The sequence below is a fragment of the Anomaloglossus baeobatrachus genome, chromosome 1, assembly GCF_048569485.1.
Source record: "Anomaloglossus baeobatrachus isolate aAnoBae1 chromosome 1, aAnoBae1.hap1, whole genome shotgun sequence".
Classification (NCBI taxonomy): Eukaryota; Metazoa; Chordata; class Amphibia; order Anura; family Aromobatidae; genus Anomaloglossus; species Anomaloglossus baeobatrachus.
In genome coordinates this window covers 474,977,297-475,004,806 of record NC_134353.1, presented here as the reverse complement: position 1 = coordinate 475,004,806, position 27,510 = coordinate 474,977,297, and the positions used below count along the sequence as shown (strand labels likewise).

At 50.7% G+C, this 27,510-nt stretch overlaps 1 protein-coding gene across 1 annotated transcript in view; it reads right to left on the bottom strand.

The window, feature by feature from the left end:
• Positions 1–27,510, bottom strand: part of LOC142308314 (F-BAR domain only protein 1-like) — a 132,908-nt gene that overhangs the window by 10,658 nt on the left and 94,740 nt on the right. The window contains exons 21-24 of the mRNA XM_075347093.1: positions 11,114–11,225; positions 10,838–10,993; positions 3,173–3,302; positions 2,866–3,047 (exon numbers count right to left, since the gene is read on the bottom strand). Coding sequence (XP_075203208.1) covers positions 2,866–3,047; positions 3,173–3,302; positions 10,838–10,993; positions 11,114–11,225 — 580 coding nt within the window. The remainder of the gene's footprint in view (positions 1–2,865; positions 3,048–3,172; positions 3,303–10,837; positions 10,994–11,113; positions 11,226–27,510) is intronic.

The following is a 27,510-nucleotide window of genomic DNA, read 5'->3' as shown; positions in this document are numbered from 1 at the left end:
AAGGATCTTATCCCTCGAGGTTCCTGACTTAAGCTGCCTCTCCAACTGGTCCAGCCAGACCGATAGGGATCTGGCTGTACATGTGCAGATATGGCTGGTTTCAGTGCCCCTACAAAAGCTTCCCAGGTCTGCCGAAGAAAAGCATCCGATTTTCTATCTAGAGGATCTTTCAGAAATCCCATATCCTCAAACGGTAGGGCAGATTTCTTGGATGATTTTGCAACGGCCACATCCACCTTCGGTACTTTGCACCATTGCGAGAGGTCCTCTTCATCAAAGGGGTATCGCTGTTTTGAGGAAGATGAAAGGAAACTTCGGTGGTCTTGCTTCTGCCATTCCTTACGGATAAGGGATTTGAGGGCCTCATTCACTGGGAAAGATTTTCGCTTTCTCTGAGTCAGACCAGCGAACAAGGTATGATCCGCAGACTTGGGGGTTTTCTCCTCTGCAATTCCCATAGTCGAGCGCACGGCTTTTACTAGGCCGTCCATCCCAGTCTAAGGAAAAGGAAGCCTTCCCTGTTTCATCAGAGGAAGATGGCAAAGAAGCTGAAGGCGAGTCACTGTTGCTACAATCTGAGTCAGAAGATGGGGGGGGGGGGGGGAGATTCTGTTCGCTGGCGATCCTTCTTGTGCTTCTTAGACCCTTGAAGGGAATTTAGAGAAGCCTGAATCTCTGAATCTCTGAGCGGATCATTTCCCGTAGATCAGGAGGGGGGAGTTGCTGAAGCCGGAGCTTCCTCCCGTATAGCCTGCATGCAGGACCCACATAGGCGCTGTTTGTAGTCCTTTGAGAGGGTACGGGTGCACAGGGGGCATTCCTTTTATTCTGTTTAGTAGCGCATTTCCTATTCACTCACCCATACCAGGCAAAAGACGGATACCGGCTTCGAAGGTGGAGACGAGGTCTTCATCTAGTGACCCTTAGAGGATGCAGAGCCGGTGCGGTCCTCCTTCCTCTTGCGACCCGCAGAGTCCCTGGAGTACTTATTGCCAGTATCTCTGGACGGAGAAGGGTCCCAGGATGGTGAGGTGCGTGGACTTCCCATAATGGAGAGGGCCGGAGCACGTTCCCTTAGGCTCCACTCCACCTTGAGTAGTGGAGGATCCACAGCCCTCTCCAGGCCACCTCCTCCGGTCCGTTCCCCCGAAGCGCTCCTGTGCACTTCTGGGTCACTGCAGTGGAGATCGCGTTCTGGCGCGGCAGGCCCTGGCCACGCCCCCTCCTGCGCGCACACGCCGTGCAACCCGGAAGTAGCAGGCCCATGCCACAGGGAGAGCCTCCGGCCCCACCGCGCACAGTATACTCACCAGCGGTCTCCTGCAGGCGTCATTACCCTGGCAGCGCTATCCGGGCCGAGGAAAAGAGGACGCAATGCACCAGGAGGATGGAGTCCACAAGGGGAGCTCCACCGACCGGGCTTCCGGATCCGAAGCACTGCCGTTTCCTTGCAAGCCGCACGGACGCTTACTGGACCCAGGTACTGTAGGTTACGATCCATTCAGGACAGGAAACCAACTGATGAGGGAGGGGGACTGCCCCTTTATCTGTAGGTTTCCTGTCCTGAAGGGGGCGGATCCCTCTCTCGTGGGTGCGGTTGTGGAGAATGGAAAATGTTATATTACAGTTTTGTAGCATTAATACTTTAATGAAATGGTCCCAATGTATTTTTTTTAATTCATGGTAATAAATTTAGTATCTTTTTTACCATGTTACCCCCATGTCCTGTATCACTGCACAACAATCAGGAGGAGAATGGCATCATATTTGTGCAGCACAACATACTTTAATGGGGCTCTATGGATACACCCAATACATGCGTTAGCAAGTTTTTGTTACCCTATCACTAAGAGGAGGGCCGCAGCAGTGTCAGGCCAAGGGGGGGAGGAGGAGGAGGAGGAAGACCGCGGCAGTGTCAGGCCAAAGGGAGGAGGAGGAGGAGGAGGAGGAGGGCCGCGGCAGTATCAGGCCAAGGGGAGGAGGAGGAGGAGGAGGAGGGCCGCGGCAGTGTCAGGCCAAGGGGAGAGGAAGGAGGGCCGCGGCAGTGTCAGGCCAAGGGGAGGAGAAGGAGGGCCGCGGCAGTGTCAGGCCAAGGTGAAGAGGAGGAGGTCAGCGGCAGTGTCATGCCAAAAGGGGAAGGAGGAGGGCCGCGGCAGTGTCAGGCCAAGGGGTGGGGGAGGAGGAGGGACGCGGCAGTGTCAGGCCAAGGGAAAGAGGAGGAGGGCAGCGGCATTGCAGGCCAAGGGGGGGGGGAGGAGGAGGGCTGCGGCAGTGTCAGGCCAAGGGGTGGGGGAGGAGGAGGAGGGTTGCGACAGTGTCAAGCCATGGGGGTAGGAGGAGGGCTGCGGCAGTGTCAGACCAAGGGGGAAGGAAGAGGGCCGGGGAAGGAGGAGGGCCGCGGCAGTTGTCATGCTCATTCTTTGAAATCTACAGAAAAAACGCAGGTATTTGATAAAACAGTCAGGAAAAATTCTGCAGGTGTGTGTGTGCATGAGATTTCAGAAATCTCAGACTTTGCTGGGACTGTAAAAAGCAGCTTTTTATTAGCATGGATTTGCATAAAACCAAGGCAAATCTGCAGCTAAAAAACGCAGCAAAAACTTACCAAAAAAGCCCTGTGTAAACATAGCCTTACTACAGATCGTGTGATGCACAATAGACCGTCATACTGCAGTACTGAATGTATCACTCCTAGATTACTTTTGTCCTATCTAACATTAAACTATTTACCTACAGATCTTACATACACCATAGTAGGGTCAGGAGCTGTAATGTATTTTTTCCTGCATGGGATTACTTTTTAATACATCTACAGTAAAAATCAGTGCTGCTAAAAAAGGTCCATATATGAATGTAGCTTCTTACCAGCGAGCTGGAGGATCGCACTGCAAGTTAGATGAAGGTTCATCGAGGGGAAGAAGAATGTGCATGTCACACAGAGACGACAGGTTAGCTTTATACTCCAGGCTGAATTCTGTGGATGTGGCACAGCAATTCCAGGAGGATGAAAGATGCAAGGGAGCAGCAGAAACGCCAGGCTTACAAACCTTAGTAGGAAACAAAATTGCCATCAGAATCCTTTGTAAGAATTTATTATACCACGTGAAAAAAACAGAAAGATTAACAACTTAAAATCTAGAAATAAAATAAAAGGCTGAAGAGAAAAAACTACCTGATACTTGAGTAGCACAACGTTGTAATAAGGAGCGGTGTGCTGTTCTGCCATACTCTGGAGGTGACAATGCAGCCGCTGCATGTTTAGCCAAAAGTCTTTGCAGTTAGAGTCACTCTGAGACAAGTCACTGGGAAATTGAGCATGGAAAAACTTGTATTTAGTCAATGAAAAGTTAATGACAAATGTGTAGAAAGCAAACGTTTTCAAGCTTCATAGACACATGCATGGGCAGAAAAGAAGGGAATTTTGTTACTTACCGTAAATTCCTTTTCTTCTAGCTCCTATTGGGAGACCCAGACGATTGGGTGTATAGCACTGCCTCCGGAGGCCACACAAAGCAATTACACTAAAAAGTGTAAGGCCCCTCCCCTTCTGGCTATACACCCCCAGTGGGATCACTGGCTCACCAGTTTTAGTGCAAAAGCAAGAAGGAGGAAAGCCAATAACTGGTTTAAACAAATTCACTCCGAAGTAACCTCGGAGAACTGAAAACCGTTCAACATGAACAACATGTGTACCCGAAAAACAACCAAAAATCCCGAAGGACAACAGGGCGGGTGCTGGGTCTCCCAATAGGAGCTAGAAGAAAAGGAATTTACGGTAAGTAACAAAATTCCCTTCTTCTTCGGCGCTCCATTGGGAGACCCAGACGATTGGGACGTCCAAAAGCTGTCCCTGGGTGGGTAAAGAATACCTCATGTTAGAGCTGCAAGACAGCCCTCCCCTATATGGAGGCAACTGCCGCCTGCAGGACTCTTCTACCTAGGCTGGCGTCCGCCGAAGCGTAGGTATGCACCTGATAATGTTTGTTGAAAGTGTGCAGACTCGACCAGGTAGCTGCCTGGCACACCTGTTGAGCCGTAGCCTGGTGTCGCAATGTCCAGGACGCACCCACGGCTCTGGTAGAATGGGCCTTTAGCCCTGATGGAACCGGAAGCCCAGCAGAACGGTAGGCTTCAAGAATTGGTTCTTTGATCCATCGAGCCAGGGTGGCTTTGGAAGCCTGCGACCCTTTGCGCTTGCCAGCGACAAGGACAAAGAGTGCATCCGAGCGGCGCAGGGGCGCCGTGCGGGAAATGTAGATTCTGAGTGCTCTCACCAGATCTAACAAATGTAAATCCTTCTCATACCGATGAACTGCATGAGGACAAAACGAAGGCAAAGAGATATCCTGATTAAGATGAAAAGAGGATACCACCTTCGGGAGAAACTCCTGAATGGGGCGCAGCACTACCTTGTCCTGGTGGAAGACCGAGAAGGGAGCCTTGCATGATAGCGCTGCCAGCTCAGACACTCTCCGAAGAGATGTGATCGCTACCAGAAAAACCACTTTCTGTGATAGTCTAGAAAGTGAAACCTCCCTCAGAGGCTCGAAGGGCGGCTTCTGGAGGGCAACTAGTACCCTGTTCAGATCCCATGGATCTAACGGCCGCTTGTACGGGGGTACGATATGGCAAACCCCCTGTAGGAACGTGCGCACCTTAGGAAGGCGTGCCAAACGCCTCTGAAAAAAGACGGATAGCGCCGAGACCTGACCTTTAAGGGAGCCGAGCGACAAACCTTTTTCTAACCCAGATTGCAGGAAAGAAAGAAATGTAGGCAATGCAAATGGCCAGGGAGACACTCCCTGAGCAGAGCACCAGGATAAGAATATCCTCCACGTTCTGTGGTAGATCTTAGCGGACGTGGGCTTCCTAGCCTGTCTCATGGTGGCAACGACCCCTTGGGATAATCCTGAAGACGCTAGAATCCAGGACTCAATGGCCACACAGTCAGGTTCAGGGCCGCAGAATTCCGATGGAAAAACGGCCCTTGGGACAGTAAGTCTGGTCGGTCTGGTAGTGCCCACGGTTGGCCGACCGTGAGCTGCCACAGATCCGGATACCACGCCCTCCTCGGCCAGTCTGGAGCGACGAGTATGACGCGGCTGCAATCGGATCTGATCTTGCGTAGCACTCTGGGCAAGAGTGCCAGAGGTGGAAACACATAAGGGAGCCGGAACTGCGACCAATCTTGCACTAGGGCGTCTGCCGCCAGCGCTCTTTGATCGCGAGACCGTGCCATGAAGGTTGGGACCTTGTTGTTGTGCCGGGACGCCATGAGGTCGACGTCCGGCCTTCCCCATCGGCGACAGATTTCCTGAAACGCGTCTGGGTGAAGGGACCATTCCCCTGCGTCCATGCCCTGGCGACTGAGGAAGTCTGCTTCCCAGTTTTCTACGCCGGGGATGTGAACTGCGGATATGGTGGAGGCCGTGGCTTCCACCCACATCAGAATCCGCCGGACTTCCTGGAAGGCTTGCCGACTGCGTGTCCCCCCTTGGTGGTTGATGTATGCCACCGCTGTGGAGTTGTCCGACTGAATTCGGATCTGCCTTCCTTCCAGCCACTGCTGGAAGGCTAGTAGGGCAAGATACACTGCTCTGATTTCCAGAACATTGATCTGAAGGGTGGACTCCTGCTGAGTCCACGTACCCCGAGCCCTGTGGTGGAGAAAAACTGCTCCCCACCCTGACAGACTCGCGTCTGTCGTGACCACCGCCCAAGACGGTGGTAGGAAGGATCTTCCCTGTGATAATGAGGTGGGAAGAAGCCACCACTGCAGAGAGTCCTTGGCCGTCTGGGAAAGGGAGACTTTCCTCCAGGGATTTTGACTTCCCGTCCCATTGGCGAAGAATGTCCAATTGAAGTGGGCGCAGATGAAACTGCGCAAACGGAACCGCCTCCATTGCCGCCACCATCTTCCCGAGGAAGTGCATGAGGCGTCTTAAGGAGTGCGACTGATCTTGAAGGAGAGCCTGCACCCCAGTCTGTAGAGACCGCTGCTTGTCCAGCGGAAGCTTCACTATCGCTGAGAGAGTATGAAACTCCATGCCAAGATACGTTAGTGACTGGGTCGGTGACAGATTTGACTTTGAGAAGTTGATGATCCACCCGAACGTCTGGAGAGTCTCCAGTGCAACAGTCAAGCTGAGTTGGCATGCCTCTTGAGAGGGTGCCTTGACCAGTAGATCGTCCAAGTAAGGGATCACAGAGTGTCCCTGAGAGTGCAAGACTGCTACCACTGCCGCCATGATCTTGGTGAACACCCGTGGGGCTGTCGCGAGACCAAATGGCAGAGCTACGAACTGAAGATGGTCGTCTCCTATCACGAAGCGTAGAAAGCGTTGGTGCTCTGTAGCAATCGGCACGTGGAGATAAGCATCCTTGATGTCTATTGATGCTAGGAAATCTCCTTGAGACATTGAGGCAATGACTGAGCGGAGGGATTCCATCCGGAACCGCCTGGCGTTCACATGCTTGTTGAGCAGTTTTAGGTCCAGAACAGGACGGAATGAGCCGTCCTTTTTTGGCACCACAAAGAGATTGGAGTAAAAACCTTGACCTTGTTCCTGAAGAGGAACAGGGACCACCACTCCATCTGCTCTTAGAGAAGTCACCGCCTGCAGAAGGGCATCTGCTCGGTCGGGATGTGGGGAAGTTCTGAAGAACCGAGGCGGAGGCCGAGAACTGAACTCTATCCTGTACCCGTGAGACAAAATGTCTGTTACCCACCGGTCTTTGACCTGTGGCAGCCAAATGTCGCAAAAGCGGGAGAGCCTGCCACCGACCGAGGATGCGGAGGGAGGCGGCCGAAAGTCATGAGGCAGCCGCCTTGGAAGCGGTACCTCCGGTTGCTTTCTTGGGGCGTGAGTGAGCCCGCCAGGAATCAGAGCTCCTTTGCTCTTTCTGAGTCCCTTTGGACGAGGAGAATTGGGGCTTGCCCGAGCCTCGAAAGGACCGAAACTTTGACTGCCACTTCCTCTGTGGAGGTTTGCTTGATCTGGGCTGGGGTAAGGAGGAGTCCTTACCTTTGGACTGTTTAATGATTTCCGCCAATTGCTCACCAAACAGTCTGTCTCCAGATAATGGCAAGCTGGTTAAACATTTTTTAGAAGCAGAATCTGCTTTCCATGCCTTTAACCACAAGGCCCTGCGCAAAACTACAGAGTTGGCGGATGCCATTGAGGTACGGCTCGTAGAGTCCAGTACCGCATTGATAGCGTAGGTCGCAAACGCAGACATTTGCGTAGTTAGGGACGCCACTTGCGGCACTGCTGGACGTATGAGAGAGTCCACCTGTGCCAGACCAGCTGAAATAGCTTGGAGCGCCCACACGGCCGCGAATGCTGGAGCAAACGACGCGCCGATAGCTTCATAGACAGATTTCAACCAAAGGTCCATCTGTCTGTCATTGGCATCTTTAAGTGAAGCCCCATCCTCCACTGCAACTATGGATCTAGCTGCAAGCCTGGATATTGGAGGGTCCACTTTTGGACACTGGGTCCAGCGTTTGACCACGTCAGGGGGAAAAGGATAACGTGTATCCTTAAGGCGTTTAGAAAAACGCTTGTCCGGATAAGTATTGTGTTTCTGGATGGATTCTCTGAAGTTAGAGTGGTCCAGAAAAGTACTCAATTTACGCTTGGGATACAGGAAATGGAATTTCTCCTGCTGTGCAGCTGCCTCCTCTGCAGAAGGGGCTGGGGGAGAAATATCCAACAGCCTATAGATGGCCGCTATAAGGTCATTTACCATGGCGTCACCATCTGGCGTATCCAAATTGAGTGCGGCGTCAGGACAAGACTCCTGATCACCCACCTCTGAACCATCATATAGGGACCCTTCTCGCTGAGACCCTGATCCGCGTGATGACGTGGAGGGTCTCTCCCAGCGAGCTCGCTTAGGCGGACTGGGACTGTCATCGGAGTCAGAGCCCTCAGCCTGTGATGCCTGGGACCCCCTTGAAGTACGGATTAGTTCCAACTGAGGGGGACCGGGGAACATAGACGCAGCAGTGTCTATGGTCTGAGCAACTGGCCTGGACTGCAAGGTCTCCAGGATTTTTGTCATAGTCACAGACATTTTATCAGCAAAGACTGCAAATTCTGTCCCCGTCACCGGGGCAGGGTTCACAGGCGTCTCTGCCTGGGCTACCACCACAATAGGCTCTGGCTGACGAAGTGCCACTGGGACTGAACATTGCACACAATGAGAGTCGTTGGAGCCTGCTGGTAGATTAGCCCCACATGCTGTACAAGCCGTGTATACAGCCCGTGCCTTGGCACCCTTGCGTTTTGCGGATGACATGCTGTTGTCTCCTCAAAGCAATATAGGGTGTACAGCCAAGAAGCGACCTTACAGTGCAGTATATAAATATATCTGGTACAGCGAAAAATATAACACTGTGGCACTAGTGGGGCCGCACGTATGTGCTGCTTACCGCCCGCTTAGCGCGGGTGTGTGGTCGCCAGAAACCCCTAGCCTGGGTCCCCCAGAGCCTGCGTCCGTTCTCCAGCCAGACTGCATGTGTATAATGGCTGCCGGCGTCCTGGGGAGCTGCAAGTCTGGGGGCGGGCCTAGGGCGTGCACAGAGAAAAAGCGCGAAGCCTGTGTCCTACTGTGCTCAGTGAGAGGGCTGGAGCATGTAAATCGTGCTCCAGCCCTCGGCGCTGCCGATTGAACAACGTCTCTCCCCTACCCTGATTGACAGGGTGGGGGGCGTTAACGAAGCGGAGCTAGGCCGCAGAAGACCGGGGACTAAAGTTAGAAGCGCCGCCGCCGTAAAAGCGCGGTCGGCGCGTCCCCGGCGCACTACAAGTCGCAGCTGCGCCGCCGCTCCAGGGGCGGTCGGCGCGGCGATCCACACACATAAAGTCCCCCAGTAATCTGCGGGGACTATAAGCCCAGCGCCCAGCGCTACAGTCCCCGGCGCACTAGCACACCCAGCAAGCCTGGGGTGTGCGTGGCCTGCCATACGGGGACACAGAGTACCTGAAAGTTGCAGGGCCTTGTCCCTGAACGGCACTCCCGCTCCACATCCAGCAGGTTCTATGGGTCTGTGGATGGAGCCCGGCCTCAGGGCTTGGTGGCCGGTAAGATCCCACTTCCTCAGAGCCCCTCAGGGGGATGGGGAAGGAAAACAGCATGTGGGCTCCAGCCTCCGTACCCGCAATGGGTACCTCAACCTTACAAACCGCAAGTGGGGTGAGAAGGGAGCATGCTGGGGGCCCTAGTATGGGCCCTCTTTTCTTCCATCCGATATAGTCAGCAGCTACTGCTGACTAAACAGTGGAGCTATGCGTGGATGTCTGACCTCCTTCGCACAAAGCAGAAAACTGGTGAGCCAGTGATCCCACTGGGGGTGTATAGCCAGAAGGGGAGGGGCCTTACACTTTTTAGTGTAATTGCTTTGTGTGGCCTCCGGAGGCAGTGCTATACACCCAATCGTCTGGGTCTCCCAATGGAGCGCCGAAGAAATTAACTGTTACCATTGACCATGCTCCCCGTCATCCACACAAACACTTCATAAGCTGGCTCCTTTTTCATCAGCCTGCTCTACAGTGTGGGATGACAACTTGTTTCTTGTCTTCACAGTAAAACATGGTGGGAGGTTTATTAAAGGTTTAGATTTTAACTGTGCACATTGTCACGGTGCCCCTCAAGCCACCATAACTGTTTTGCTCATCAAGGCTTTGACGCCATGCAACCTCGAAGGGGTACTTTGCACACTACGACATCGCAAGCTGATGGTAGCAATGCCGAGCGCGATAGTCCCCGGCCCCGTCGCAGTTGCGATATCTTGTGATAGCTGCCGTAGCGAACATTATCACTATGGCAGCTTCACATGCACTTACCTGCACACGGCAGGCAGCCAATAAAGCAGAGGGGCGGAGATGAGCGGGACGTAAAACATCCCGCCCACCTCCTTCCTTCCTCATTGCAGCCGGGACGCAGGTAAGGTGATGTTCCTCGCTCCTGCGGCTTCACACACAGCGATGTGTGCTGCCGCAGAAACGAGGAACAACATCGTAACATCGGTCCTTCCGAAATTATGGAAAGGACCGACGCTACACTGATGATACAATTTCGACGCTTTTGTGCTCGTTAATCGTATTTACACACTACGATGTCGACGGACGCCAGATGTGCGTCACTTCCGATTTGACCCCACCGACATTGCACCTGTGATGTCGTAGTGTGCAAAGTACCCCTAAGCTAGGAAATGGCACTAAGTTGTTAGTTGCAGAACCTTTACATGTCAGTTGCAAGGGTGGGCCTCTAGGGATCAGATTTGTTTTCTAAAATATAGCGAAATAGCGAAGTGGTAATAAAGTCAAAAGTTAATTGGCCATTGTGGTGATGTCTTAAAGTTAACACAGACGTGATTCAGCAATCTTTCGTGCTGTGATAGAAAATACATAACATTTAATCTGGCTTTTTGAAACGCATTAGTGCCATCAATGACTTCCATTATTCCTCGCAAAATGTAAGAGAAAATTCCACTCGCCCGTGAAAAGGATTGAAAATATTGCTCAAATCCTATGGAGAGACACAGACAGACACAGACAGACAGAGAGGGATCCAGAGCCCAAAGGCTTCCATTACAACGAACGACGGATCCGTTGTCAGTTTTTTCGACGCACACAAAAAAACAATCCTTTGGACGTTGTGTCCATCACAGTCGTCGACGGATCCGTCGTAAGACGGATGCAATGTGAGCCCATCTTTCGCTAATACGAGTCAATGGGAAAAAAAACGGATCCAGCGCTGGATCCGTTTTTTTCACATTTTGACGGATTGTGACTGATGGCAAAAAACGAATGTGTGAAAGGGGCCTTACCTATACAGAAGATCAGGATTTGGAATGAATTGCTCCACATCTGATGTGTGGATCAGTCGAAAGCTTAACACAGGAGGTTGAGTGGATCCTCCAAACACGCGAAGAATGCCTCCTGGAAAGGACATGGTAAGCTCTCCGGACACTCGTACCCCAGAACTGCAAATGGGATTTTATGAAACTATTGAATATCCATCACTTTATAAGAAATACCCCCCCCATTAAAACAGAAAAAAACATAAATAAAAGAAAATCTTAATTGCATGTCCGCAATCTTACCCCTCTAGTCCACCTTCTTCAAAAACAGCATGAACATACTCTGTAAAAGCAGCTGCTACAGGTAGAGACTCCTGAGATCCAAGAATAACAGGACTCGGCCCACGAGATAGTCCTGGAATAAAAGAAGTTGAATTAGGCTGATCTCCCATGATGAGCTATGTTGTTTCAGCTCTTCTGCATCTATTAAATAAATTACATTACTTCTATTTTATTTTAAATACATTCATGTTTATTGTATTTCTGATGCTGTGGTTTTTATTTTCTATTTTTTGTTTTTGATACTTTCTGGTGTTTGAAAAACTTTATAAAGTGGTTTGCAGATGTGTTTTTAGTGCATTTCCACAGCATAAAAGCACTAAAAACACACGTGCTTTTTTAACTGGAGATTTTTTTGTTATCTAATGAATTTCTATGGAGAAAATCCACAAATAAAACTCAGCGTACCTGCAAGAGAAGCGGACGTCATGGATATAGAACACACAGCACAGGTCAGTTTATACAGAGCAAAAGAAAAAGAAAAGTCGGCATTAGAGTTGGCGAGTAGTGAAATATTTAGGTTTGGATTATGCTATCAGAATATCCAGTACTATTCCACTATTCGTCACGACCTAAACCTAAAAAAATAAACCTAAACCTAATGCAAGTCAGTGGGGAACCTGAGCATTTTTCCGAGAAATCTTTTAGAGAATTGCTTGGGTTCCCCACTGACTTGCATTAGATTTGTGACAAATACTGGAATAGTACTTGGTATTCTGATAGCATAATCCAAACCCAAATATTTCACTATTGGCCCAACTCTAGTGGACATGAGTTTTCAATAAATCTGGAAAACGCTTAGTATTTTTGCGCAGTAAAAATACTAAGCATCAAAAATTCATCATCAAGACCTTACTCTTAAAACGGGTTTTCTGGGAACACAGTTTATTAAATCATTGTAAAGTCTGTGAGAAATTAAGCAACTTCAAAAGATTCAAGATGTTATACCAACAAGAATATACCTGGGCCACAAACCTCAGAAAAGAAGGGAATTTTGTTTACTTACCGTAAATTCCTTTTCTTCTAGCTCCAATTGGGAGACCCAGACAATTGGGTGTATAGCTATTGCCTCTGGAGGCCACACAAAGTATTACACTTAAAAGTGTAAGGCCCCTCCCCTTCTGGCTATACACCCCCAGTGGGATCACTGGCTCACCAGTTTTAGTGCCAAAGCAAGAAGGAGGAAAGCCAATAACTGGTTTAAAGACCAATTCAATCCGAGGAAACATCGGAGAACTGAACCATACCACATGAACAACATGTGTACCCGAAAAAACAGAAAAACCCCGAGAAAACAGGGCGGGTGCTGGGTCTCCCAATTGGAGCTAGAAGAAAAGGAATTTACGGTAAGTAAACAAAATTCCCTTCTTCTTTGTCGCTCCATTGGGAGACCCAGACAATTGGGATGTCCAAAAGCAATCCCTGGGTGGGTAAAAGAATACCTCATGATAGGGCCGTCAAACGGCCCTCTCCTACAGGTGGCCAACCGCCGCCTGAATGACTTATCTACCTAGGCTGGCGTCTGCCGAAGCGTAGGTATGCATCTGATAATGCTTGGTAAAAGTAAGTAGACTCGACCAGGTGGGTGCCTGACACACCTGCTGAGCCGTAGCCTGGTGCCGTAATGCCCAGGATGCACCCACGGCTCTGGTAGAATGGGCCTTCGGCCTTGAGAGAACCAGAAGCCCAGTAGAACTGTAGGTTTCAAGAATTGGTTCCTCGAGCCCCCGAGCAAGGGTGGATCTGGAAGCTTGCGACTGTTTACGCCGACCAGCGACAAGGACAAAGAGTGCATCCGGGTGGCGCAGGAGCGCCATGCGGGAAGTAGAACCTGAGTGCTCTCACCAGAACCAACAGATGCAAATCTTTCTGAAATTGATGGACTGGACGAGGACACAAAGAAGGTGAGGTGATATCCTGATTGATATGAAAATGGGATACCACCTTAGGGAGAAATTCCGGAACCGGACGCAGAACTACCCTGTCCTGGTGAAGGACCAGGAAGGGAGTTTGTATGAGAGCGTTGCTAGCTCGGAAACTCTCCTAAGAGACGAGACCGTTACTAGAAGGCCACTTCCCGTGAAAAACGGGAAGGGAGACATCCTTCAAAGGCTCGAAAGGCGGCATCTGGAGAGCAATTAGAACCTTGTTCAGATCTCAGGGCTCTAACGGCCGCTTGTACGGAGTGCTGAGAAGACAAACTCCCCGTAGGAACGTGCGTACCTGAGGAAGTCGTCGTTTCTGAAAAAATACAGATAGCGCTGAGACTTGTCCCTAAAGGGAACTGAGCGACAACCCATTTTCCTACCTAGATTGCAGGAAGGAAGGAAACATAGACGATGCAACCGGCCAGGGAGAAACACCCTGCGCCGAGCACCGAGATAAGAACATCTTCCACGTCCTGTGGTCAATCTTGGCGGACGTTGGTATGCTAGCCTGTCTCATGGTGGCAACCACGTCCTGAGGTAATCCTGACGACACTAGGTTCCAGGACTCAATGCCACACCATCCGGTTGAGGGCCGTAGAATCCAAATGGAAGAATGGCCCTTGAGACAGCCAGTCTGATTGGTCTGGTAGTGCCCCCGGTTAGCCTACCGTGAGGCACCACAGAACCGAGTACCACAACATCCTCGGCCAATTTGTAGCGACGAGGATGGCGCGGCCGCAGTCGGTCTTGATCTAGCGCAGTACTCTGGGCAACAATGCCAGAGGTGGCACCTAAGGTAGCTGGAACTGCGACCAATGCTGAACTAAGGCGTTTGCCGCCAGAGCTCGATGATTGTGAAACCGTGCCATGAAGCTGGCACATTGTTGTTGTGCCGTGACGCCATTAGATCGACGTCCGGCCTCTGTCAGCGGCGCCAGATCTCCTGAAACCCGTCCGGGTGAGGAGACCATACTCTTTCGGCCACACCTCAGCGACTTAGGAAGTCAGCTTCCTAGTTTCCACACTTGGGATGTGAATTGTGGATATGGTGGATGCCGTGTCTTCCACCCACATCAGAACCTGCCGGACTTCCTGGAAGGCTTGCCGGTTGCGCGTTCTTCCTTGGTGGTTGATGTATGCCACCGCTGTGGAGCTGTCCGACTGAAGTCGGATATGCTTGCTTTCCAGCCGCTGTTGGAAGGATTGTAGGGCAAGATACACTGCTCTGTGTTCAAGAACATTGATCTGAAGAGTGGACTCTTGCTGAGTCCACGTACCCTGAGCGCTGTAGTGGAGAAAAACTGCTCCCCACCCTGATAGACTCGCGTCTGTCGTAACTATCGCCCAGGACGGGGATAGGAAGGACCTTCTTTTTGACCAAGAGGTGAGAAGAAGCCACCACCGTAGAGATTCCTTGGCCGCCTGAGAAGAACGACGACTCTGTTGAGGGACGTCGACTCCTCGTCCCATTGGCGGAGAATGTCCCATTGTAGTGGACGCAGTAAAACTGCGCGAAAGGAACTGCCTCCATTGCTACCATCTTACGTAGGAAGTGCATGAGGCGTGTCAATGTGTGCGACTGGTTCTTAAAGAAGAGCTTGCAGCCCGTAGTGAATGCTGTTTGTCTAGCGGCAGCTTCACTATCGCTGAGAGAGTAAGAAACTCTATGCCTAGATATGTTATCGATAGGGTCGGGGTCGGATCTGACTTTAAAAAGTTGATGATCCACCCAAAACTCTAGAGAGTCTCCAGCGCAACGTTCGGGCAGTGTTGGCATGTTTCCTAAGAGAGTGCCTTGACAAGTAGATCGTCTAAATACGGGACCACAGAGTGACCCTGAGAGTGCAGGACTGTGACTACTGCTGCCCTGACCTTGGCGAAGACCAGTTGGACTGTCGCTAGCCGGAAGGTAGAGCTACGAACAGAGGGTGTTCGTCTCCTATAACGAAGCGTAGAAACGCTAGTGCTCTGGATCAATCGGCACGTGTGGATAAGCATCCTTGATGCCTAATGATGCTAGGAAATATCCTTGGGACCTTGAGGCGATGACATGGCGGAGGGATTCCATCCGGAACCGCCTGGTGTCCACGAGCTTGCTGAGCATTTTTAGATCCAGAACGGGACGGAACGGCCCGTTGTTATAGGTACCGCAAAGAATTTGGGGTAAAAACCGTGACCTTGTTCCTGAAGAGGAACGGGGGTCATCACTCTTTCTGCCTATAGAGTGCACCCTGTTTGCAGAAGAGCAGCGGCCCGGCCGGGAGGTGGAGAAATTCTGAAGAATCGAGTTGGAGGACGAGAAGTGAGCTCTATCCTGTACCCGTGAGACAGAATGTCTCACACTCAATGGTCATTGACCTATGGCAGCTAAATATCGCCAAGGCGGGAGAGCCTGCTACCGACCGAGGCCGCAAGTCATGAGGAAGCCGCCTTGGAAGCGGGTTTTCCGACTGTCGCTTTTTTGGGCGAGACTGAGCCCGCTAAGAATCTTAGCTCCTCTGATCCTTTTGAGTCCACCTTGGACGAGGAAAAATGGGCCTGCCCGAGCCTCGAAAAGGCCGAAAACCCCGACTGCCTCTTGCTCTGTTGGGGTTTGTTGTGTCCGGGCTGAGGAAAGGATGAATCCTTACCCCTGGACTGTTTGATGGTTACATCCAACGCTCACCAAACAGTCGGTCAGCAGAAAAAGGCAACTGGTTAGGCAACCTTTTTTGGAAGCAGAATCTGCCTTCCATTCACTTAACGAGCAGACCAGGCTCTGCTTAAAAACACGGAGTAGCGGAGGCTACCGCCGCACGGTTCGCAGAGTCCAGGACAACCTGAATCGCGTAAGAAACAAATGCAGACATTTGAGAGGTTAAGGATGCCACCTGCGGCACAGATGTACGTGTAACCGTGTCAATCTGTGTAAGACAAGCTGAAATAGCTTGGAGTGCCCCAAGGGAGAGAATGCCGGAGCCAACGGTGCGCCGACAGCCTCATAGATGGCTTTCGACCAGAGATCCATCTGTCTGTCAGTGGCATCTTTGAGTTTGCAGTTCCATCTCCCACTGCAACTATGGATCTAGCTACAAGCCTGGAGATTGGAGGATGCCGCTCGGGACATTGGGTCCAGTCCTTGACCAAGTCAGGGGACAGGGATAGCGTGTATCCTAAGCCGTTTGGAGAAGCGCATATCTGGATAAGCGTGGTGTTCCTGGACTGCCTCTCTGAAGGCAGAGTGGTCCAGAAAAATACGTGAAGCTGACTCCTCCACTGGAGGAGTTGTGAGAAATAACCCACATTCTATAGATGGACGCTATAAGATTATTTACTATGGCGTCACAATCAGGTGTATCCAGATTGAGAGCGGTCTCAGGATCAGAATCCTGAGCCGCTACTTCCGCCTCATTACACAGCGAGTCCTTCTGTTAGGACCCTGATGAAACCGAGGCCGCTCATAGCGAGCCCACTTAGGCTGTCTGGGACTGACGTCCGTGCAGAGCCGTGACTCTGGGATGCGTGTGACATTCCCGGAGCTGTTAGTTATTCACACTGAGGGGGGCCATGGATCAATGATTCAACAGTGCCCATATTGTGAGAGACATGTCCGGACTGCTAGGCTTCTAGTATCATAGCCATAGTCTCAGAAAAACTGTCAGTAAATACTGCAGACACCGTCCTCATCCCCTGGCCATTAGTGCATACAATGGGAGTCTATGTACCTGCCGGCCGTATAGCCGTACATGCTGTACCAGCTGTATAGAAAAACATGTGGTTCTGCACCTTTGTTTTACACAGAGAATATGCTGATAACTCCTCCGCATAATCCAGGAGGGTATATACAACGTGCGACCAAACAGTGCAATGTATATAGTACAAGCATATCTATAAGTGCACTTCTGCACTAGTGGGGTTAGCACCACAGGTGCTGCTTAACGCCTGTTACAGCGATTGTGTGACTATCAGAATGCCAGGGTCTTCCACACTTGTCTCTGTATCGTACAGAAACTGACACTAATGGCTGCCGGTGTCCTTGTAGAGAAGGAAGCCGTGGGCGTGCCTGAGAAAGTGCGGGAATCCGGATTCACAGTGCACACAGTGAGAGGGGTGGAGTATGCAAAACATACTCCAGCTCTCAGGTCTGCTCTATGCAGCGTCACGCCCCTACCCTGACTGTCAGGGCTGTGGGCGGTAACGAAGGGAGACTAGGCCCAGAAGCCGGGGACTCGAGTTAACAGCGCGGCCGCCGTAAAAGCGCGGGCCGCGCTGAAGTCCCCGGCGCACCACAAGTGCCAGCCGCGCCGCAGTCCCAGCGGCCGGCGCGACCGCCCTAGAAGTGGCCAGCGTCCCGCCCCTCTCCTGACTGGCAGGTCTGGGGGCGGGAACGAACTAAAGCAGGCCGCAAAAGCCGGGGACTCGAGTTATCAGCGCGGCCGCCGTAAAAGCGCGGGCCGCGCTGAAGTCCCCGGCGCACTACAAGTGCCAGCCGCGCCGCTGTTCCAGCGGCCGGCGCGCCCGAGTCCTAGACGTGGGCAGCGTCCCGCCCCTCTCCTGACTGGCAGGTCTGGGGGCGGGAACGAACGGAAGCAGGCCGCAAAAGCCGGGGACTGTAGTTATCAGCGCGGCCGCCGTAAAAGCGCAGGCCGCGCTGAAGTCCCCGGCGCACTACAAGTGCCAGCCGTGCCGCAGTCCCAGCGGCCGGCGCGGCCGAGTCCCATAAGTGTGCCTGCTTCAGCTAAGCTGAATGAGGCTATGGCACAGGCGCCGCAGCGCTGATGTCCCCCGGCGCACTACAACACCCAGCATGCTGCGGTGTGAGCGCCAAATGCACGGGGACACAGAGTACCTTGAGGAAGCAGGGCCATGTCCCTGATGTACTCCGCTCCATCCAGCATCTTCTCCAGGGGCTGTAGATGGAGCACGGTCTCAGTGCCTGGAGACCGGTAAATCCCACTTCACCCAGAGCCCTGTAAAAAGGGATGGGGAAGGAATCAGCATGTGGGCTCCTGCCGCCGTACCCGCAATGGGTACCTCAACCTTACAAACACCTCCGACATACAGTGGGGTGAGAAGGGAGCATGCTGGGGACACTATATGTGTCCTCTTTTCTTCCATCCGACATAGTCAGCAGCTGCTGCTGACTAAAAAGTGGAGCTATGCGTGGATGTGTTGCCTCCTTCGCACAAAGCACAAAACTGGTGAGCCAGTGATCCCACTGGGGGTGTATAGCCAGAAGGGGAGGGGCCTTACACTTTTAAGTGTAATACTTTGTGTGGCCTCCAGAGGCAATAGCTATACACCCAATTGTCTGGGTCTCCCAATGGAGCGACAAAGAAAGCACCTTATAAAAAGTAGGAAAAGGAAAAAAAAAAAAGAAAAAAAAAAAAAAAAAGCTGCAAATAGTAATGTGCAAACAGATTGCAAAAAAAAAAAGGGAAATCAGAAAAGGAAATTGGCGATTATGTCAGCCTAGCTTGTTACACTAATATTGTACAGGTTGTGAGATGGCACTCTGTAACCTTGGAGGTGGCTGGTGTGTGTTGCAGAGAGCCTCAGCCATGAACTTGGATTCTTCGCTGGGAGTTTTAGTTCCACGAGTCTTTTGGTAGAATGTTTCAGGGCTAGATGCATGGGATAGTCCCAGAAAGCAATGGGCGAGACTGACCATCCACATGTCTCCCACCCAGGGGTGTGTCTGGAAGGATATCATGTGTCTGGTGGTGATCACATGGGAGCCTACCAGGGTCCTGGGAGGAAATGGACCTGATGGAGCACATGGTGAGACCATGTGAGGAGTGTGCTGAGACTGCTGAATAAGCAACCCCAGGAGAAGGGGGTTGTGAGCTGACTGTGTCTCAGCAAGTGGAGACCGCCATATACAGTTAGGTCCAGAAATATTTGGACAGTGACACAAGTTTTGTTATTTTAGCTGTTTACAAAAACATGTTCAGAAATACAATTATATATATATAATATTGGCTGAAAGTGCACACTCCCAGCTGCAATATGAGAGTTTTCACATCCAAATCGGAGAAAGGGTTTAGGAATCATAGCTCTGTAATGCATAGCCTCCTCTTTTTCAAGGGACCAAAAGTAATTGGACAAGGGACTCTAAGGGCTGCAATTAACTCTGAAGGCGTCTCCCTCGTTAACCTGTAATCAATGAAGTAGTTAAAAGGTCTGGGGTTGATTACAGGTGTGTGGTTTTGCATTTGGAAGCTGTTGCTGTGACCATACAACATGCGGTCTAAGGAACTCTCAATTGAGGTGAAGCAGAACATCCTGAGGCTGAAAAAAAAGAAAAAATCCATCAGAGAGATAGCAGACATGCTTGGAGTAGCAAAATCAACAGTCGGGTACATTCTGAGAAAAAAGGAATTGACTGGTGAGCTTGGGAACTCAAAAAGGCCTGGGCGTCCATGGATGACAGCAGTGGTGGATGAGCATACTTTCTTTGGTGAAGAAGAACCCGTTCACAACATCAACTGAAGTCCAGAACACTCTCAGTGAAGTAGGTGTTTCTGTCTCTAAGTCAACAGTAAAGAGAACTATGGGGAGATAAGGTATGCACACCAGTGACTATGTAAGGGGAATACATGAAATAGCAGAAACTGCTGTGTGAATACTGACTTGAAAAATCCAATAGCTATATGTAAGAGTGAAAATGTGAAAATGGAATCTGCATTACTGCCATGAACATATGAATCAAGAGAAATTTAGCTACTGAATTGATCAATGCAATAGAGCCCCAACACTACGCCAAAGTATTTCTCTATTATTAGAGAAATACTTTGGCGTAGTGTTGGGGCTCTATTGCATTGATCAATTCAGTAGCTAAATTTCTCTTGATTCATATGTTCATGGCAGTAATGCAGATTCCATTTTTCACATTTTCACTCTTACATATAGCTATTGGATTTTTCAAGTCAGTATTCACACAGCAGTTTCTGCTATTTCATGTATTCCCCTTACATAGTCACTGGTGTGCATACCTTATCTCCCCATAGTGATGTTTTTTTAGGTTTTTGCACCCAGTTCAGACTTAGAATGGTGTTCCAAACGTTATTCCTTATTGTTAACAGTAAAGAGAAGACTCCATGAAAGTAAATACAAAGGGTTCACATCTAGATGCAAACCATTCATCAATTCCAAAAATAGACAGGCCAGAGTTAAATTTGCTGAAAAACACCTCCTGAAGCCAGCTCAGTTCTGGAAAAGTATTCTATGGACAGATGAGACAAAGATCAACCTGTACCAGAATGATGGGAAGAAAAAAGTTTGGAGAAGAAAGGGAACGGCACATGATCCAAGGCACACCACATCCTCTGTAAAACATGGTGGAGGCAACGTGATGGCATGGGCATGCATGGCTTTCAATGGCACTGGGTCACTTGTGTTTATTGATGACATAACAGCAGACAAGAGTAGCCGGATGAATTCTGAAGTGTACTGGGATATACTTTCAGCCCAGATTCAGCCAAATGCCGCAAAGTTGATCGAACGGCGCTTCATAGTACAGATGGACAATGACCCCAAGCATACAGCCAAAGCGACCCAGGAGTTCATGAGTGCAAAAAAGTGGAACATTCTGCAATGGCCAAGTCAAATCACCAGATCTTAACCCAATTGAGCATGCATTTCACTTGCTCAAATCCCGACTTAAGACGGAAAGACCCACAAACAAGCAAGACCTGAAGGCTGCGGCTGTAAAGGCCTGGCAAAGCATTAAGAAGGAGGAAACCCAGCGTTTGGTGATGTCCATGGGTTCCAGACTTAAGGCAGTGATTGCCTCCAAAGGATTCGCAACAAAATATTGAAAATAAAAATATTTTGTTTGGGTTTGGCTTATTTGTCCAATTACTTTTGACCTCCTAAAATGTGGAGTGTTTGTAAAGAAATGTGTACAATTCCTACAATTTCTATCAGATATTTTTGTTCAAACCTTCAAATTAAACGTTACAATCTGCACTTGAATTCTGTTGTAGAGGTTTCATTTCAAATCCAATGTGGTGGCATGCAGAGCCCAACTCGCGAAAATTGTGTCACTGTCCAAATATTTCTGGACCTAACTGTATGTCTTCGCCCGGATACAGCTGAGAGGTCAGTGAGTGAAGGCTGTGATGCTGGCACAGGGTCACAGTGTATGAAGACTTGCGGATATGTTTTAATGAAATGTAACAGAGGTTCATGACTGGCTTAAATAAACCGCATGGACATTTGAAGTGAAAAAGTGCTCCTGTGTGACTTAATCCCGCTACCTGACACATGGTCCCCCATACGATCGGGGCCCACGTCGTCACAAGGTGCATCTCAATAAATTAGAATATCAAAAAGTTAATTTAAGTAATTCAATACAAAATGGGAAACGCATGTATTATATAGTCATTACACACAGAGTGATCTATTTCAAGTGTTTATTTCTGTTAATGTTGATGATTTTGGCTTACAGCCAATGAAAACCCAAAAGTCATTATCTCAGAAAATTAGAATATCATAAGACCAACTGAAAAAATTATTTTAAACTCAAATATTGGCGCCTACTGAAAAGTCTGTACAGTAAATGCACTCAATATTTGGTCAAGGTTCCTTTTGCATGAATTACTACATCAATCAGCCTGTGGCACTGCTGAGGTGTTATGGAAGCCCAGGTTGCTTTCACAGCAACCTTCAGCTCATCTGCATTGTTGGGTCTGGTGTCTCATCTTCCTCTTGACAATACCCGAATTTGCTGGTGAATCAAGCACAGTGATATTGTGGTTATTAAACCAGGTATTGGTACAGTGGAACCTTGCTTAACAAGAACAAACCGTTCTGGGAGTGTGCTTGTTAACCAAATTACTTGTTAGGCAAAGCAAGATTTTCCATAGGAAATCATTGCAATGCAGACGATTCGTTCCACAACGTGTTAATTGTCCCATCCTGGTCCCCTATTCTGTCATTCCACACATACACAAAACACACACAAACATGTACAAACACACACAAGCACGCATGCACATGTTATATGCTCACCTTACCTTCCGTTCCATCGCTGGTCTCCTGGGACTTGCTGTTTGCTGTACGGGGCCGGGCTGTGTATCGCGTTACCATAACGACGAGGGAGGAACTTCCTGGCCAGAACGCTGACGTCAAAGGCAGAGCTGCTTGCCTCTGATTGGCTAGCGTGCTGCCTTTCAGTAGCGGTGACAGGAAGTTCCTGCCTCGTTGCTGTGGATGCCAATACACAGCCTGGAGTGGAGCGGCGAACTACAGGACCCAGGAGGCCGGCGATGAAACGAAAGGTACACTATGTTATGTTATATTATATTATATGCTCACCTTACCTTCCGTTCAATCGCAGCCCTCCTGAGTCTTGTAGTTCGCCGCGAGGACGTCACGATGTACCCGGGAAGTACAAGAACCATGAGACCGGTGGTGGAACGGAAGGTAAGGTGAGCATAATACTGTATGTGCGTGCGTGTTAGTGTATGTTTGTGCGTACATGTGTGCGTTTATGTGGACTGCAAGTGCGGGTCAGAGCGCGGTGGATGTACGGAACCGGAAGTGTGTGCAGTGAGGATTTCGCTCGTACAGCAAAGCTTTGCTTGTTAAGCGAAATTCTCGTTAAGTGGGTTACTCGTTAAGCGAGGTACCACTGTACTTTTGGCAGTGTGGACAGGTGCCAAGTCCTGTTGGACAATGAAATTTCCATCTCCAAAAAGCTTGTCGGCAGAGGGAATCATGAAGTGCTCTAAAATTTCCTGGTAGATGGCTGCGCTGACTTTGGTCTTGATAAAACACAGTGGACCAGCAGATGACATGGTTCCCCAAACTATCACTGACTGTGGAAATGTCACATTAGACCTCAAGCAGCTTGGATTGTGGCCTCTCCACTCTTCTTCCAGACTCCGGGACCTTGATTTCCAAATGAAATGCAAAATTTACTTTCATCTGAAAACAACACCTTGGACCAGTGACCAACAGTCCAGTTCTTTTTCTCCTTGGCCCAGATAAGACGCTAACATGGTTGTCTATTGGTCATGAGTGGTTTGACACAAGGAATGCGACACTTGTAGCCCATGTCCTGGATACATCTGTCTGTGGTGGCTCTTGAAGCACTGACTCCAGTAGCAGTCCACTCCTTGTGAATCTCCCCCAAATTTTTGAATGGCCTTTTTTCTTAACAATCCTATCAAGGCTGTAGTTATTCTGGTTGCTTGTGCCCCTTTTCCTACCACACTTTTTCTTTCCATTCAACTGTCCATTAAAATGCTTGGATACAGCACGCTGAACAGCCAGCTTCTTTAGCAATGACCTTTTGTGGCTTACCCTCCTTGTGGAGTGTATCAACAACCGCCTTCTGGACATCTGCCAAGTCAGCAGTCTTCCCCATGCTTGTGTAGCCTACTGGACCAAACTTAAGGACTATTTTAAACGCTTAGGAAGCCTTTGCAGATGTTTTGTGGTAATTATTCTAATTTTCTGAGATAATGCCTTTTGGGTTTTCATTGGCTGTAAGCCATAATCATTAACATTAACAGAAATAAACACTTGAAATAGATCACTGTGTGTAATGACTATATATAATATATGGGTTTCCCTTTTTGTATTGAATTACTGAAATAAACTTTGCTAATATTCTAATTGATGAGATGCAATTGTATATGTTGCGAGTTGTTGCCTTGCAGGACAATATATTTAACTAGAAGGTGGCCCGATTCTACGCATCGGGTATTCTAGAATTTACGTATTGTGTAGTTAATGTATGATTTTTGTTATATATATAATATATATATATATATATATATATATATAATATATATATATATATAATATATATAATATATATATATATATATAATATATATAATATATATAATATATATAATATATATATATATATATGTTGTTGTGTGTAGTTACCAAGTGTTTGTGTAGGGCGCTGTACATGTTCTGGGTGTTGTCTGGGTGTGGCGGGGGGTGAGAGCGGTGTTGTATGTGTGTTGCGTTGTTTGTGGAGCGCTGTGTGTCTGTAGCGTTGTGTGTGTGTGTGTGTGTGTGTTGCGTGGTTTGTGTGTGTGTGGTGTGTTTTGGGGGGAGGTATGTTTTGTGCAATGTGTGTGTGTTGCGTGGTATGTGCGTATATTTATGTATGCCGCGGTGTTTGTGTGTTGGGTGTTGTGTGTGTGCAGCGTTGTCTGTGTGTGTGGGTGTCTGTGTAGGGCGGTGTTTGTGGTTCCCTGTGTGTGTGTGTGTGTGTGTGTGTGTGTGTGTGTGTGTGTGTGTGTGTGTGTGTGTGTGTTGGGGGGAGGTGTGCACCTCCCAAACGTGCTCCATCCGCCATGCTGCGCAGTCCCAAACGTGCTCCATCCGCCATGCTGCGCACTCCCAAACGTGGTCCATCCGCCATGCTGCGCAGTCCCAAACGTGCTCCATCCGCCATGCTGCGCACTCCCAAACGTGGTCCATCCGCCATGCTGCGCACTCCCAAACGTGGTCCATCCGCCATGCTGCGCACTCCCAAACGTGCTCCATCCGCCATGCTGCGCAGTCCCAAACGTGCTCATCCGCCATGCTGCGCACTCCCCATCGTGCTCCATCCGCCATGCTGCGCACTCCCAAACGTGCTCCATCCGCCATGCTGCGCACTCCCAAACGTGCTCCATCCCCCATGCTGCGCACTCCCAAACGTGCTCCATCCCCCATGCTGCGCACTCCCCATCGTGCTCCATCCCCCATGCTGCACCAGCATCAGCCTCTCTCCTCCCAGCATCAGCCTCTCGCCTCCCCCAGCATCAGCCTCTCGCCTCCCCCAGCATCAGCCTCTCGCCTCCCCCAGCATCAGCCTCTCGCCTCCCCCAGCATCAGCCTCTCGCCTCCCCCAGCATCAGCCTCTCGCCTCCCCCAGCATCAGCCTCTCGCCTCCCCCAGCATCAGCCTCTCGCCTCCCCCAGCATCAGCCTCTCGCCTCCCCCAGCATCAGCCTCTCGCCTCCCCCAGCATCAGCCTCTCGCCTCCCCCAGCATCAGCCTCTCGCCTCCCGCAGCATCAGCCTCTCGCCTCCCCCAGCATCAGCCTCTCTTCTCTCAGCCTCCCCCCTCCCAGCCTCTCTCCTCCCAGCCTCCCTCTTCCCAGCCTTCCCCATCATCAGCCTCCACCTCCCAGCCTCCCTCAGCATCATCCTCCCCCAGCATCAGCCTCTCTCCTTCCAGCCTCCCCCAGCATCAGCCTACCCCCGCATCAGCCTCTCTCCTTCCAGCCTCCCCCAGCATCAGCCTCTCTCCTCCCAGCCTCCCTCCTCCCAATCTCCCCCAGCATCAGCCTCCCCCTCCCAGCCTCCCCCAGCATCAGCCTCTCTCCTTCCAGCCTCCCCCAGCATCAGCCTCCTTCAGCATCAGCCTCCGCCTCCCAGCCTCCCCCAGCATTAGCCTCTGCCTCCCAGCCTCCCTCAGCATCAGCCTCTCTCCTCCCAGCCTCCTCCAGAATCAGCCTCTCTCCTCCCAGCCTCCTCCAGAATCAGCCTATCTCCTCCCAGCCTCACCTAGCATCAGTCTCCCCCTCCCAGCCTCCCCCATCATCAGCCTCCCCCAGCATCAGCCTCTCTCCTTCCAGCCTCCCCCAGCATCAGCCTCCCCCAGCATCAGCCTCTCTCCTCCCAGCCTCCCCCAGCATCAGCCTCTCTCCTTCCAGCCTCCCCCAGCATCAGCCTCTCTCCTCCCAGCCTCCCCCAGCATCAGCCTCCCCCAGCATCAGCCTCTCTCCTCCCAGCCTCCCCCAGCATCAGCCTCCCCCAGCATCAGCCTCTCTCCTCCCAGCCTCCCCCAGCATCAACCTCCCCCAGCATCAGCCTACACCCTCCCAGCCTCCCCCAACATCAGCCTCCCCCAGCATCAGCCTCTCTCCTTCCAGCCTCCCCGAGCATCAGCCTCCCCCAGCATCAGCCTCTCTCATCCCAGCCTCCCCCAGCATCAGCCTCTCTCCTCCCAGCCTCCCCCAGCATCAGCCTACACCCTCCCAGCCTCCCCCAACATCAGCCTCCCCCAGCATCAGCCTCTTTCCTCCCAGCCTCCAGCACGCCGTGCTCCTCTGCCGACACTCACAGAACCGATCGCATACACTCACACACACACACACCCACCCGATGGCATACACTCACACCCACCCGATGGCATACACTCACACACACACACACACACACACACACACACACACACACACACACACACATTGACGATATTGCACATACGCGCTCACACTCAACATCCGGAGATACCACATGCTTCTGGCCATGTGATCCTCCGGCAGGTCCTGGAAGCTCACAGCACAGTATCGCGGCCGAGAAGCAAGCGATATCTCCGGATGCTGTGAGTGTGTGGATGCGATCTGATGTGTGTGTGAGGTGTGTGTGTGTGAGTGTGATCTGATGTGTGTGTGTGTGTGTATGTGTGTCTGTTATGTGTGTGCGTGTGGATTTTCCGCCGCTGCAGGACCTTGATGCGCTGGTAACTATGTTACCATGGTTACCAGCGCATCACGTCCCCCACTCGCACGGGAGCCCACACCATCATACGGCGGCAAACCCCAGCAATGCGAGGGTTTGTGTCAGCTGGGTTGGCGGCGTATGCTGGTGTGGGCTCCCGGGGGTACAGTACTCACCTGGGAGTCGTGGCTCCTTGTCAGTTCGGGGGATGCGTGCGGGGGGCGGGGCCAGAGCGAGCGTGCATTGCGTGAGGGGGGCGGGGCAGAGTTGCCAATACGTGCAGGGTGCCGGGGCGAGAGGCCAATCCGTGTGGGGGGCAGAGCCTGTGCGAGCGGCCGGCCAATCCGTGTGTGTGTGGGGGGGGGCAGGGCGAGCGACCAATCCGTGCGGGGGGGGCGGGGCCATGGCGAGGCCAGCGGCCAATCCGCTTTGTGTCACCGTAAGGACACAATTTTGGAGCAAGACAGACAGACAGACAGACAGAATAAGGCAATTATATATATAGATTACAGAACACCTTCATTTTCCAGGCATTTCTTATTGCAAAGGACTGTTTTAAATGTTTGAAAGGTATTTTACTCTATATCAATGATTAGTCACAGTTTGCTCCTCACAAGCTTTAGATGATTATTACTGTAAAGGGTTGAGAGCTATACCTATTAGCATCTAATCCCGGTTATCACTTTTAACCCCTTCATGAATGGGGATGTCAGCAGTGATCCCTGCACATGTCTGCTGATTTCTACAGCAGACGTGTGCCTCACAGGTGGATCCGTGACCTATTTGTGCCTGTTAACCCCTTAGATTGCGCTGTCAAAATGTGACAGCGCAATTTAAATTACGAGGAGCTGATGGTTGCCATGGTAGTACAGTGTTATGTGATGACTCCTGTGCTATTATGACTCACTTCCTGTTTCAGGCGGCAGAGAGCTGAAAGACGAGCATTTCTCCTGGTCTGAGCTGTGCAGCTCTGATCAAGAGAAATTAACGAG